The sequence below is a fragment of the Erythranthe guttata genome, chromosome 11, assembly GCF_056151865.1.
Source record: "Erythranthe guttata isolate IM_541 chromosome 11, IM_541, whole genome shotgun sequence".
Lineage (NCBI taxonomy): Eukaryota > Viridiplantae > Streptophyta > Magnoliopsida > Lamiales > Phrymaceae > Erythranthe > Erythranthe guttata.
This window is the reverse complement of record NC_142543.1, coordinates 16,319,191-16,334,819: the sequence shown is the minus strand read 5'-3', so window position 1 is coordinate 16,334,819 and position 15,629 is coordinate 16,319,191. Positions and strand designations below refer to the sequence as shown.

The 15,629-nt window shown below is 37.1% G+C and overlaps 2 protein-coding genes across 2 annotated transcripts; both read right to left on the bottom strand.

Moving 5' to 3' along the window:
• Positions 1–13,276: 13,276 nt before the first annotated feature.
• On the bottom strand, positions 13,277–13,872 carry LOC148767096 (uncharacterized). The gene is made up of 2 exons (XM_088825958.1): positions 13,507–13,872; positions 13,277–13,402 (listed from the first exon to the last, which is right to left on the bottom strand). The coding sequence occupies exons 1-2, from the start codon at positions 13,870–13,872 to the stop codon at positions 13,277–13,279; spliced, it is 492 nt and encodes a 163-aa protein (XP_088682084.1).
• A 681-nt stretch (positions 13,873–14,553) lies between these two features.
• Positions 14,554–15,341, bottom strand: LOC105959173 (uncharacterized). The gene is made up of 3 exons (XM_012983223.2): positions 15,054–15,341; positions 14,721–14,946; positions 14,554–14,612 (listed from the first exon to the last, which is right to left on the bottom strand). The coding sequence occupies exons 1-3, from the start codon at positions 15,339–15,341 to the stop codon at positions 14,554–14,556; spliced, it is 573 nt and encodes a 190-aa protein (XP_012838677.1).
• Positions 15,342–15,629: the final 288 nt, after the last annotated feature.

Below are 15,629 nucleotides of genomic sequence, written 5' to 3'. Positions count from 1 at the left end.
TAATACTAATCATGACTTTTGGTTTGTGGGACTATCACAAAAATAATAATTTGCTGACAAACATTGCTAACAAACAGTATGATGTTTTCTTTAGTTGAAGGTAGGGCTGTGCATGGATCGGTTTTAACCATCAACCAACCCATTTTCGACCCATAATTTGTGATGGTTAATCAACCATCAACCGACCCATTTAAGTTGGGTCGATAATGTCAACCAACCCATGTATAGTTGGGTCGATAATGGTTTCTAATATGCTAAAAAGTTGGTTAGTCGGTTAATATCGGCCAACCAACTTTATTCATTAATTTATTATTTATTAATTTTAATTAAAATATTTAAAATTTTTAATTTCAAAATTCTATTTCATATCACATTTATTAAATTGTTTAATATTGACCAAAATCCTAAAAGCAATAAATCTAACCTAATTATCTAATTTGAACTATTTTAATTTTAAGACATACAGTCTAAATATTTGGACAATTATTATTTGTTGAACTATTTATGTTTAATTGCAATATATATGCCCGTAATATTTTGAATTTTTTATTTGAATATTATTGAACTAGTCGCATTTAATTTATAAAAGATATAGCGTTGTAACAAGTAATAAAATATTAAAAAAAATTAAAAAATATTTAGATGGATGACCCATCAACCAAACCACCAACCAACCCATTAAATTGGTTTTCAACCATCACCCAACCCATGTAAGTTGGGTCGATAACGGTTTCCAATATTTACCAAAGTTGGTTGGATAGGTTGGGTTGGTTTTATGCCTGGTTTTTAACCAAACCAACCAACGCACAGCCCTAGTTGAAGGTATAAGATGAGATTATCTGTAAAATGTCGGAAATGCCCCTAAATCAGAACACAACATCTGCTAATTTCATCTTCTTTACAATTGGATTGAGAACTTCTCTCACCTACAAAATTGAAGGCGAATTATACACACACTAAATCATGCCTATGCAACTTGAATTATATCACAACAAAACTGGAACACCCAATTCAAACCGTAGGTTACCATTCAAAGAGAAAACACACAAGAAATGTGAATCCAATTACTTTAAATTACACATGCACAATCCCTATATATATATATATATATATATATATATATATATATATATATATATATATATATATATATATATATATATATATATATATATATATATATATATATATATATATATATATATATATATATATATATATAGAGAGAGAGAGAGAGAGAGAGAGAGAGAGAGAGAGGATTATCTTTAGAAAGCCCTTCATATGAAAAATATTTGGAACTAACTATCAAGGATATTATATCCTGGTGCATACCCTCTCCATTTTGATATTAATTTGGGCTACCGCTGGCCATTTTGAAGTACTTAAAATACCCTTTTAAAATCAGTTTTAATCCCTAGCCAACTCAAAGCCATCTCTCTCTTCTTTTCTCAACTCTCATATCCAAATCCCCCCCCCCCCCCCCCCCCCCCCCCCCCCATAGGTCTCCAACCGACGATGTTGATTCCCGAAGGTATAACTCTTTCACCGGTGGTCGGAATTCGATGGTTTAACTACCGTTAGATTTCTGTCGTCGAAATATTTCTTTAGGTAGTGATCTCATATAGTTTGGATCTAATGTCTAGATCTGTTTATGCAATCGGTTTACAGTCGGCGCGTATTTCGACAACGGTGGATCTTGCCGGAGGTGTAATTTGTGTTCCGGCAGTCGGAATTTGACGGGCTACCCACTGTTGGATTCTTCTCGTCGAGATGTATATTTTGGAGGCAATTTCTTTCAGTTTTTATTGTCAGATTTATTTCTATAATTTTTTTCATTACGAGCGCGGAACCTTGGGTGGTTAGCGGCGGCTAGGATTTTGGTAGGAGGCACTTGGGGTGAGGAGTAATTTGCGGTTCTCTCTCTCTCTCTCTCTCTCTCTCTCTCTCTCTCTCTCTCTCTCTCTCTCTCTCTCTCTCTCTCTCTCTCTCTCTCTCTCTCTCTCTATCTATCTCTCTCTCTCTCTCTCTCTCTTAGTGTTTGTCGATTTTTTAGTGTTTTGATGTTTCTTCAATCTTTGTTAATCTGCAGTAAAATATTTTCTTTTGCTTTAATTTTTCAATTGCAGCTTAATGGAAGCCATTGATCCTCTCTTTGACTGTCTCAAAAAAATTGGTTGAAGTTGTAGACGAATTTGATTATTTTTGACATATGCTTCAAGTTAAAGTGTTCTACAGACTATGTACATAACTGCACATTACTAGTAACAATAGTAACATGTAGACTCGGCCATGGGCCGGTTTTGGGCCCGGAACCGGTCCGAACAGTTGACCGGTGAACCGGCCCGGAACCCGTGAACCGACCCGTCATCCCCGGGACGGGCCCGGGTCTATGAATTGGTGAACCGTGAACCTCCGGGCCAGCCCGACGCTTCACCCGATTTAAAAAAACAAAAGAAGCAAATAACGGCCGGTGAACCGGCCCAATGAACCGGCCCGGTGAACCAGCTGTTATTTGCTATTTTTTGAATTATTTCCCCCTATTTTTTCTTATAAATACCCTCACACCCCATTTTTTTCCTATAAAATTAAGTTAAAGTCCTTTTTATTTATTTACTTTTGTTTTTTTCCTATTTAAAAGTAATTATTTTAATTTATTTATCTATTAAGTATTTTTTTAAATATATATATAAATATAATTTTTCGGGCCGACCCGGCCCGCCGAACCGTGCATATTACGGGCCGGTTCCTGTTCCGGAAAAGTGAACCGTGAACCGGTATGAACCGGCCCGAACGGGCCCATGGCCGTGTCTAGTAAAATGTACTAACATATGCGGTTAATTGTGTATTCCTAATTATATCCGTCGACAACCCTAATTTCACAATCTTTGAAACCACATCATTGATTTATGTTGTGGAACGGTAGATTTGGAGGATGGATGATACCGGCAGTAGTAGTAAGAGAAGGAGCGAGAGTAGCAACAAATTTTTCTCGAACAACGCCAACCGTGAGCATCCTGCTTTTTGTGACTGTGGCCGGAAGCTTCTTGTGCAAACATCATGGACGTCGGCGAATCCAGGACGGCGGTTTCTATCGTGTCCACGACGGGGGGTAATGATTTATTCTCATTTCCACTGATTTATTGTTAATATATGATGTCATGCGTTTATTTATATAGCAAACTGTTTATGTATAAAATATATGATAAATCATTGTTTGTCAATAGAATATTTATGCATAACAACAATTGCATAAAAAAAAGTGTGAAGGAACTTTTTTAACCGTTCGTCTAATTTGTAATGAAACCCATTAACATGTATTGGGTTATTCATTCTAACCAGCATTTTCAAACTATCTGTTGAAGTTATATATTAATTTATACATTATTGTGTGCATCCTTTGGTAAAATGACATTAAATTAAAATGATTATCAGGGTACTGCTTGTTCGATTTTCTACTGGTATGACCCTGAGATGTGTCAAAGATCAAAAGCGATAATCCCTGGTTTGATCAAGAGAATAAATACATTGGAATCACAAATTCCATTGCAGATTCCAGTTCTGGTAAGCAAAATAACAGATTTGGAATCCCAACTGGAGCTGAAGAGTGAGAATAAGGTTGTGAGAAAGTCGTACCATATGTCAACTGGTTCAGCTGTTGCAGTTGTTGTTAGTCTATTAGTTTTGTATGCATTGTTTTCGTAGTAAAGTTCGTTTAACTGTATTTTGTAACGAAATGGTGAATCAGCGGTTCTTATGTTGAAGACAAGCGTATTTTTTTCTTTCCATTCCATTATTCAGCTAAGAGGTTTGTTATATTAGCTATGTCCTACTGTTGTAACTGTTATCGGCACGTTGTAACTATGAATTGTAAACCGACCTAACAATGGTTTTGCTTTTCAATTTCTTTAGAGCGCTGCAAGTGTTTGTTTGGTAAACATTTCAGTTCATTAATTATGGTTTTGCTTCTATATTTCAATGAAGTGGTACAGGTGTTTACTTAAGGTCAAACATGAGTGTATTCAACTTTGTATGAATAATTACGTGTAATTTATCTTAGTTTGGGTACATACATTTCATTAACACAGTAGAGTAGTTACTGAATATATGTTTGCAAAATAATAAGCTATAATCTACTGGAGATACAACAAATATATAATAGTACTTCATCTTTAATATCCGAATGAAAATTTGGGAACTTACCCTACGAAATTCAGTCCGTACATATGTGAAAATTTGGGAACTTAGTCCCGAACAAAAGACAAACTTACTAAGAACATCAACCCACAACAATAACGAAATAAGATTAACTAATGTAAACGAAATTCAGGATTAATCGGCACCAACCGATCCATGGGATTCAGAATTACCATCATCATCATGATGATCGCTGATACTCACAGCTGGTTCATCGTCTTCGTTTGGCGCTCCAATGTTTCCAATGTCATTTCAATGTTCGGCACTTCGTGATCCGGGAATACAACGGGCTCGGCATCTACCGAAACATCGCTTTCATCATCTTCCTCGTCTCCATCAATCACCAGTGGGTTGTTCCGGTTGAATCCCATTATCCCATCAAAGTTGCATGCCGGTGCTTGTTTGCATTCGAAAACAAACTTGCACTCTTCGAACAACGGAAAGCCGTTAACCCTAAACATCATTTCTTCATCCGTCTCCTCTTCATCCGTCTCCTGTATATTATATGAAAGACAAATTAAATAAATTTTGTAACAGTTTCTTTCAAACAAACGAGTACACTACATTTAAGCACATATATTAATGACTTGCTCGTCGATCCCATGGCCATAAACTCCTGTCCAAAGTGATCTTTTTCGTATGACGATTGAACATGACACCATCCGCCGCAATGTAACTCTTAAACGACAGAAACCGGTTTTGAACCAATCCATTCTGCACTTTATTGCAATTTCATCGAAGCTTTTTTCAAAATGGAAGTTCATTAATAGATACACTTCGTAGAGGAGATCTTCATACGCCTCGTTGTTACGCAGAGTTTCCATGGATCGGGCAACTTCGGCAGCTGATTCCATCAAAAAATCATCGTATTCGAAGGACCAGGTGGGAGTGTTAAGCCTGTCCATCATCTTCAGATTACGGGTTCTTGGCCTGGACATTATCCTACAAACCTTAAACAAGAAATTGCATTAAAAATCTGTAGAATTTACATAAAAAAAAAACACGAAAAATTTGATTCTACTAAAATTGGTACACCTACCCTTAGTTCTTGTCAGACGAAAAGTTTTTAGGGTTAGGCAAGTGAATAATTGAGATTCAAAATATATCAGCTGAACCACCTCACTAACCTGCATTTATAGTCAAATTAATATTGAAATGATTTATGCTGTGCAATAGTCGTTTCAGCCAACCAACCGACGCATGAGGTGCTGCAAATGCACTCCATTAGCCTTCTTTTACACGTAAATTAATGTTGCATATAATGCTTCAGCAGCTTCGTAAACTTAACCACCAATTCGTATTTAATGTTCATAATAATTTCACTACAACCCCTCCCGCTTGTATGTATATCTGTTTTTGTCATTTGCAATTGTACCAATGTCATTTAATTTCAACTGCTCCATTACACAATGTAATTATGAAGAAAATTCTCTGTTATATCTTTGTGACGTGATTTAAAACTTGTGTTGTCAATCCCAACATTAAATTGTATGAGATAATATTTATGGGTGATAAATGTGCTCACATCCTAACTCTCCTCAAGTAACGCATTTTTTTAGGGTTTTATTGCCTTATAAATGACCAGAGCGTAACAGCTAAATGTAAAAATACATTTACAAATTATTAAATAAAAAATATTTGCATGGCACCAAAGAAAAAACCAATTTTCGACAAGAAGATTTTTTGTACGAGCTTGAATGGAGTGAAAGAATCGATGATTATTTCATCGAGCTATAATGTATGGAATCATGTCCTGGCAATATCAAACGTGAAGAGAATAATACACTTGCACTTTTCAGTTGTCAAGAAGCCATGCAGAACAAGTTTAACACATTCTTTTCATACAAACATCTGACTAAGAAGCTCGATTTGCTGCTCAAACGTTTTAAGACGTTCCACTGGATTCTTGCACAAGACGGTGTTATTTATAATTCGTCAACGAACATCGTTTCTGCACCAGACGGTACTTGGGATTATATTTCAAAGGTATTTAATTATCTCTACATAAATACAATAATATATATATATATATATATATATATATATATATATATATATATATATATATATATATATATATATATATATATATATATATATATATATATATATATATATATATATATATATATTACGTTTTCACGTATATTTTATGCTTTGCACCTTACAGACAATTAATTTCTCTTACGCCTACCGCCCTTACGGAGAACCAAAATACGTGGCTCTAAAGTGTATCTTTGGCTCCGAACCTGTCAACAATCCTAATGGTGACGACCATATAATTGTGGTATCGTCCGACGACGATAACACACAACAATCTAATGGCATATTGAATGAGGTGGATGCAGAACCCGGAGCAGAGGGTGAAAAAGTCGGCATTAATGCTCAAGCATTTGAAATTGTGGGTGAACAAGAATTTGCAAATGTCTCCCATAACCCCCTATTTCAGTAATTAACATTTCTTCAGGTACATCGGACGATGTTGATTTTGACATGATGAACTACCTTAACTATGTGTCTGATTCTGATGGTTCAAGAGACACGGAACTAAGCACGGCTAACTCACAATTCGTGGACAATCCATCGGTGTTAGGGAACTCTGTTGTGCATCCAAGGGCGGAAAACATACAAAATTTCAACCATTTTGGTACCCCGAAAAGCTCAACGGCTTCTAACAAGCCACACTTCGTTGGGTTTTATACTCCCGAATGAATTACAATTGCTTGGTTTCGGTGGTTTGCGTTTTGTTTGTAAGATTGTGTGCATGTCGTTCTAAAAAATACTTTGTTTTGTGCACATATATTATTGTGCATGTAAGATAATTCGAGTGGTTTAAGGTTTGTTTTAAGGTTTGTAGTTTTTGATTATTGGCAATGCTGACAGTTATGTTGTCACTATTGTTAGTAGGTATTCGATTGTTCTAATTATGTTTTGGTAGTTAATGTTTCCATATTTTAAAATATGCAGCTCCATTTAGTACACCAGCTAACATTCCTTTTTTTTTTTCTCTTTCATTGAAATAAAACAATAAACATTGAAAATAAGATATACAATTTCTAGTACTAGGAGTTCAAAATAAATAGTTTATCTTGAAGGTTCACCAAAAAACAGTAGCACCAACAAGGTGTTACTCAACCTTCATCCCAAAAAAAGTACAAAATCTATTCGATAATGGTTCGGAACGGTATTATAAAACTTATAATACATCAGTCATTAATCATCCAAAAACAAACCTATTAATTCTTCGCAATATGTAAACTGTTTAGTACCTAATAACGACCCTCTATGATCAGCTCCAGCATATTTTCCTTGTGCTCATCAGTCAAACAGAAGAAAATGTCGAGGTCCTTGCTATTATCGCAGATTCTGGATGTCACTTTTAGTCTTTGCTCAAATGTAAGCTCCTCCATGTTTTGTAGGGCGTCAAAAACTTGTTTTCTAGCTGTGGAAACATCTTTCTCGAAACCCATGCGACTCACCAATTCAACCATCTGAGTTTCCATTTTCTCGAAGAAATTTGCAGCCATTTCTATGTAGCCACTGTCAAAGGCATCACTGCGTGAGCGTTTCTTCGATTTCGATTTTGGTTTAGAAGAGGTCGCCTCATCAACACGACTGAAAGACATGTATTGGGAGTAATTATCCGCATTGGTAGGCTCTACATGCGGAATGTACTCATCCTCGTTAGACATATGTCCTTTTCTTGGTTATTCCCCACCAAATCGTTAATAGCTTTGATAAGTGTTCATTTTGCATGATTTTCACTTATCAATTCTTCGAGTTTTGGTCTTCGTTCGTCCGAGTTTTCGGCTTTATTTGTATATATTATGTTGTTTTTGTTTTATTTATATTTTAGGTAAAGATAAGCTATTTTTGCCGATTCGAGACGATTTTGGAAGCGAAGCCGAGAACCAAACCAAACACGTGCAAAAGTGCATTCTCGCGGATTGTGGCAGTGTTTGGTATTTAAATCATAACTTTCTCATGCGATCTCCGATTGAGCTGATTCAAGTGGATTTAGAAAGCTAACTTCAAGGGCTACAACTTTTGTGAAATGCACAATTGTCGAATTCGGGCTGAAAAAGGGTCCAAAAAGTGTTTGAAGTTGATGCAGAGGCCAGATCGCGATCCAGAATCACCGGATCGCGATCTGGTGGCAAATTCCAGTAGCAGCGAAAATTTGGGGCAGATCGCGATCCGCACTTCCTGGATCGCGATCTGGGAAGGCGGTGGGCAGTTTTCGAGGTTGCCAGATCGCGATCCAAGAAGCCCAGATCGCGATCTGGGCACAGAAATCGAGACTAGATATTTTTCTTTGATTTTTCACTATAAATAGAAGGTCTCTTTTTCATTTTTCAATCTCGACCATCTCTCGACTCTCTCTCGACCTCTTCTTCGGTTTTTCTTCGGTTTTCGCCAGTTCTTCGCAGGAAGCTTCGACGAGGGTTTCGACTCGGGTTTTTCATAAGATTTTTCTTTACGTTTAGTTTATGATTTCTCGTGTTCGTCATTTTGATGCTATGTTTGTAATGAACTGAGCATTTTCTTTTAGGGGAAATGAAACCTTTTATATATTGATTTTGATTTCCAGATCTGTGATCTATTTGTCGTTCTTTGATTCTGTTTATGTTTTCCTGTATTAAATGCTTTCGATTGTTTGGCCAACAGTTGAATTGATTGTAAATGGGAATGAACTCGAGAGAGGATTTCTCGTTTGATTTTAGGAAAACATAGCTCGGGTTGTGGAAACGGAGACGTGATGCACCTCGGGTAGCCCTTAAGGACTTGACCTAAATGCTCTCTTAATATCAGGTTCTGAACGGAGACGTCGGACCTGTGGGTAGACTCTAACTACACTGGAGACGGGGGTTAGGGTACTTTAGTGTCTGGGTTAGCGAACATAGAATTGACAATAGATTTCGATTTGTAGATCTTTATCGATAGTACACTGGTGGATTTTACCCTAGAAGCCATCACACGTCGGAATTCCTCGCGTATACTGGCGGACCATTGTTTTTATTATTTTTGTTTCCTTTTGGCTTCATGTCATCTCCCATCTTTTTCTCCCGTCTAGATAGAGTTTAGGATAGTATAATTACGGTACTTGGTAGATTTAGGAACTTAATTCCCTGTGGATCGATATCTGGAATTCACTATTCTACAAAACGCGATACTGTACACTTGCGGTTTTTCATACGTAGGTTTTACGCGTATCAAGTTTTTGGCGCCGTTGCCGGGGAATTAGTTAATCTTGAATTTACTAATATCGTTACCAACTATCCTTACTTTACTTTAGACATTTTTTTTTCTTTTGATTTTTTTTCATTTGTTTTTGCAGAATCGTATATATTGATGGCCTCGATTTATGATCTCTCTCTTGGCGAGATTCAATCCAGAGCTGATTACATTCAACAAGAGTTGGAGGATATTGAAAGACATCGAAGGTTGAACCCAGAAAATGGATTTGCACAGACAAATGAGCACTTGTGCTATTTACAAGACGAACTCCAGTTTCTGGCAAATATTTTCAAAAAATTTCAGAGATGTCACATTCACAAACCACATCTGACCATCCTATATGAAGACAACGAGGTATTTACAGATTTTCATATGAACGATGAGGTTGAACACCTTGAGGGAATTATTCATCCCAGTTCTGTAGATACTTTTGCGTGTGATGAGAGTGGGATGAAGATGATGGTAGAGGAACTTGACGAACAAAATCCTATCCACATTGCTACTCCGGATTTGAGTTTGAGCAAGGAGATGATTATCAAATTTGAGGTAGAGCTTACTCCAAAGCTCGAATATCTTGTATACGAGTTTGAGAGATCGGTAGGCAAGCAACCCATTCTAGTCTCTTACCGACTGATTTCCAAAGCAAACGAGAAGTTCCATGGGATGGGATGGGCACTACGTGATTGCAATCTAGTCCATGATATGATTGCAAAGTATGTATCAAGACTGACGGATGGATGCGCAATCTACAAGGTTTTGGATTGGACATAATCCGTCCAAAACGTGTTGAGCCGTCGACAGTAAAACAGGCGCTGAATGGGAGGCAACCCATTATTTATTTCTCGTCATTTTGTTATTTTTTGTTTTCGTCATATTTGCATTTTTTTTTCTTTATTAAAGCTAGATTTTACCCATTTTTCTTGATTTTTGCCGGTATCTCATCCCCAAGGAAAGAAGAGTAAGAAGTCGGGAAGTCTAGGCAATTCCGGCAATTCGCCCTCGGTGCCAAAATTGACGGCACCCCGTGCAACCAAAGAACACTTTCGCAACCGTAGAACACTGATCAATCTGCGGCACGACTGTTCAGGGCGTATTTCTTTCTCATATCTTTTATTCTTCGCATTGAGGGCAATGCATGATTTAAGTTTGGGGGTGAGTTTAGCTTATTTTTCTTTTTGGTCTTTTGCATGCATATCATATAATTTAGTTTTATTTATGTATTTCGATTTCCGTAATTGTGTTATGTTTGTCACATGCATTTCATATAGGATCGAGTGTAAGTTTCATTTCCGGATTCTATTGAAGCAAAGCAATTAATGAATTAGTAGATGGGCTAGTTGATTTTAAAATTGAAATTATGGATAACCGGCTAATTATAGATGTATCTTCAGACTGCGCTTTTGCAACTTGTGTGGATAGCCTTTCGAATCCTTTCCGATTAAGCTTGAGCACACTTTTCTGAGGGGTATAATAGCCTGAGGTTTGGGTGGCGAGTTAGAATTGAATTATGTGTTCACGATTTCCAGTTGTTGGATAAAAGTTCTATCAATGGTCTTTACGTTTTTATTTTATGTTCGATGTTAAAAAAAAAATTAAAAAAAAAAAAAGAGAAAAATAATAATTTGTGGTGTTGTGATTCACGCTCTGATTTCCCCGCCTTTCTGACTCGAGCTTAACCCGTTGGGTGCACCTCGTCGCCTAAGTCTCCCGAGCTGTCGAGCTTGGGGGTTTCTTGGACTAAAGTTCGATAAATGGGTCAGGGAGATAACACAGTGGTGTCGGGCCTTGCACGAGTCACGATTATGCCCGTTTCAAAAAAAATGAAAAAAGGAAAAAGTTGTGATGAAAATCACCAAAAATATTGTAGTTGTCATTTCTTTTATTTGAATAAATAGACCTACTTATGCCCAACTCGAGTTTTTGAATTTCAGAATCAAAACTTGCTTTTCACCCACATTTCTACTCAAAACCCTCGATGATTGTGTTTATTGTTTAATTACGGATTCTTGAGTCTATCTTTCATTTTGGTGTAGAAACAACTAATTGCGTCGGTAGGAAAGTCGAATACCTTAAGCCGTATGCCATTATAAGATTTTAAGTTATCTAGCTCGTTTTATCTTTGGAATTAATTGCAATGCTTTGACCAATCCGGCAACTTTGTGGGTGTGTTGTCTGAAAACCCTCACGAGACACAACTCGTCCTTTGGGGGTACCCAGGGGTTCAACGGCTTGTTCCATACGCTAAATGCAATCGTGTTTCCCTACGTTAGTGACCTAGGTTTAGTTTTTTTTGCTTTCGTCGTTTTTGTTTTTGGGTTGTTGTTGTTTTGTTTTGATTTACTCGGGACGAGTAAAGATCTAAGTTTGAGGGTGTGATAAGTGTTCATTTTGCATGATTTTCACTTATCAATTCTTCGAGTTTTGGTCTTCGTTCGTCCGAGTTTTCGGTTTTATTTGTATATATTATGTTGTTTTTGTTTTATTTATATTTTAGGTAAAGATAAGCTATTTTTGCCGATTCGAGACGATTTTGGAAGCGAAGCCGAGAACCAAACCAAACACGTGCAAAAGTGCATTCTCGCGGATTGTGGCAGTGTTTGGTATTTAAATCATAACTTTCTCAGGCGACCTCCGATTGAGCTGATTCAAGTGGATTTAAAAAGCTAACTTCAAGGGCTACAACTTTTGTGAAATGCACAATTGTCGAATTCGGGCTAAAAAAGGGTCAAAAAAGTGTTTGAAGTTGATGCAGAGGCCAGATCGCGATCCAGAATCACCGGATCGCGATCTGGTGGCAAATTCCAGTAGCAGCAAAAATTTGGGGCAGATCGCGATCCGCACTTCCTGGATCGCGATCTGGGAAGGCGGTGGGCAGTTTTCGAGGTTGCCAGATCGCGATCCAAGAAGCCCAGATCGCGATCTGGGCACAGAAATCGAGACTATATATTTTTCTTTGATTTTTCACTATAAATAGAAGGTCTCTTTTTCATTTTTCAATCTCGACCATCTCTCGACTCTCTCTCGATCTCTTCTTCGGTTTTTCTTCGGTTTTCGCCAGTTCTTCGCAGGAAGCTTCGACGAGGGTTTCGACTCGGGTTTTTCATAAGCTTTTCTTTACGTTTAGTTTATGATTTCTCGTGTTCTTCATTTTGATGCTATGTTTGTAATGAACTGAGCATTTAGGGGAAATAAAACCTTGTATATATTGATTTTGATTTCCAGATCTGTGATCTATTTGTCGTTCTTTGATTCTGTTTATGTTTTCCTGTATTAAATGCTTTCGATTGTTTGGCCAACAGTTGAATTGATTGTAAATGGGAATGAACTCGAGAGAGGATTTCTCGTTTGATTTTAGGAAAACATAGCTCGGGTTGTGGAAACGGAGACGTGATGCACCTCGGGTAGCCCTTAAGGACTTGACCTAAATGCTCTCTTAATATCAGGTTCTGAACGGAGACGTCGGACCTGTGGGTAGACTCTAACTACACTGGAGACGGGGGTTAGGGTACTTTAGTGTCTGGGTTAGCGAACATAGAATTGACAATAGATTTCGATTTGTAGATCTTTATCGATAGTACACTGGTGGATTTTACCCTAGAAGCCATCACACGTCGGAATTCCTCGCGTATACTGGCGGACCATTGTTTTTATTATTTTTGTTTCCTTTTGGCTTCATGTCATCTCCCATCTTTTTCTCCCGTCTAGATAGAGTTTAGGATAGTATAATTACGGTACTTGGTAGATTTAGGAACTTAATTCCCTGTGGATCGATATCTGGAATTCACTATTCTACAAAACGCGATACTGTACACTTGCGGTTTTTCATACGTAGATTTTACGCGTATCAAGTTTTTGCTTCGACAAAAGCTTCAGCATTTTCCCCAGTAGCACGGTCTTTTCCAAATATTTGGCACCAATCTTTACAGAATTTCCACGATTTATATCGCATAGCACGGGAATTGACATCCGTCTACAATTTTATATGTAAAAATAATCAATAATTCATCTCAATGGTAAGCAATTGAAATCGAAAAAATAATAATTCAATATAAATTGTGTATTTTCAATTATTACCTTTATATAATCTTGCCAAACTTGATCGTCTATGACCTCGATCGTGTTGTTTGTATCATTCCAACCAAATCCCGACCTAGACAACATCGTTCTTAGAGAACCATAATGTTTTTTCCACACGTGTATCTTAGAATGGATATGTGGCGATGCTTTAAGGTCGGTACCGGGAAATTTTTGAACCATAAACTGTTCAAGAGTGCCTAAAAAACCGGTTTTAAATCCATTTTCACTCTTCCAACCCCTAGACACAATGTCTTTCAAGCCTAATATTAAAGTTTGTTCCTCAAGGACCGTCCAACTACGCCAATTATTGTTCACACCACCCTTACTTGCAGAACCCTTTTTGAATTGCACATTGTTTTCCATGATCTCTGTATTTGTTGGAAATTTACCAATTTAGTGTATGATAGTATAAAACAAATTAAAAATACGTTAACCAAATAAAGCAAAAACTGAACAAAAAAAAAAAAAAATGAACAACAAGGGCTGGGAAAAAATAGGTTTACAATGTAGTTTACCAACACTCCACATTGTCATTAGATTCGAAAACAATATGTCATTAAAATAAACATATGACTAGGGCAGAAAATTAAAACCAACTACGAAAGCAATAATGTGTCTGAAAAAAAAACAGCCTACAACTCTAATCTAGCGAGATAATAGCCAATGATTGTACATGTTCAACGCTATGGTATCCCGCCAATCAGTCCACTCTTGTGAAGTTTCCACAGTATTAATGTAATCTTCACCACTAACCACACCTGGATTCTTACGGAGAAAGTCATCTAACGTTTCTTCATCAGGGTTGAAGTCATTCGTGGTTCGAATAAAGTTATGAAGGAGACAACAAGCCATTACGATCCTATTTTAAACTTTGATGGGGTAATAAGCAGGACTTCGTAAAATTGCCCACCTTGACTTCAAAAGCCCAAATGCCCTCTCTATTATGTTTCTTGCCTTTGCATGTTTCATGTTAAAAAATTCTCTAAAGTTTTCAGGTGCACTTGGACCTTGACCATATGCATCAAGGTGGTATCTAGCACCTCTCTAAGGTGCTAAGAACCCCTCGCCATTCGTGTAACCGTTATCAACCAAATAGTAGTTACCTGTAATAGTAAAAAAATTCATTGTGGTTTTACGCAACTCATATGGTTTAGAATTTGGAAAGTGTGCAAATTAATAATAACCTTATGTTAACTTGTACACATACATACCAGTGGGGACCCGTAACCCGTTTTCCCTAGTTACCGCGTCCCGAAGTATTCTACTATCTGCAGCCGAACCTTCCCACGTAGTAAGTAAGTAAATAAAGTTCATGTTATTATCACACACGGCTAGGACATTCAATAACACATTGACTTTGTGATTTCTATATCTTGGTTTATCAAGATAAGGAACACGACAATCTATGTACGTCCCATCAAGTGCCCCAAGACAACCCTAACAGTTATAAGAAATGAATTACATCCATTGTTAACAATTTAATCTTTTTAGTTGTAATTTAACTACAATTATGAGGTATGGTAAAGCACATAGGGCTGTTTTACTTGAAAGTATGAAAAACGCTCGTTATCCGAGTTTTCGTCGACGGGTTTTGGTGAAATCAAAAGCATCTCATGTAGTTTTAGCAAGGCCAAAAGGACCCGATTAAAATGGTTGCTAACTGTATAACCTGATCTTTTGAAATGACTACGCACGACAACATTTTTTGTGTGGTGTGCCAAAATCTGAAGAAACATTGCAACTTGCTCGGGGATGCTAACATTTCTATTCGGGTTAAGACCACCAACATTTTCTAAAACGTAACACAAGCGATAAAATTTTTGAATGTTCATTCTCAGATTATAACGACAAGTAACATCATCGAATCCCACAATTGAACGCAAGTAATCAAGTTGCGAAGGGGTTCTGCCTATCAAACTATAAGATCGATTGTTATTTGATTGGGAATCACTCAAACGACGACGGTTATACTGCCTAAACATGCGCATAAACATTAAAAAATATAGCCTCAAATTAAACATTAGCTGATGCAAGACAAGTACAACATCTTCCTCTTGTTTTGACAAATTCATCGTAAGGCGACAAGTCCCTACAATATGCACAAAAAAATCATTCAAAAT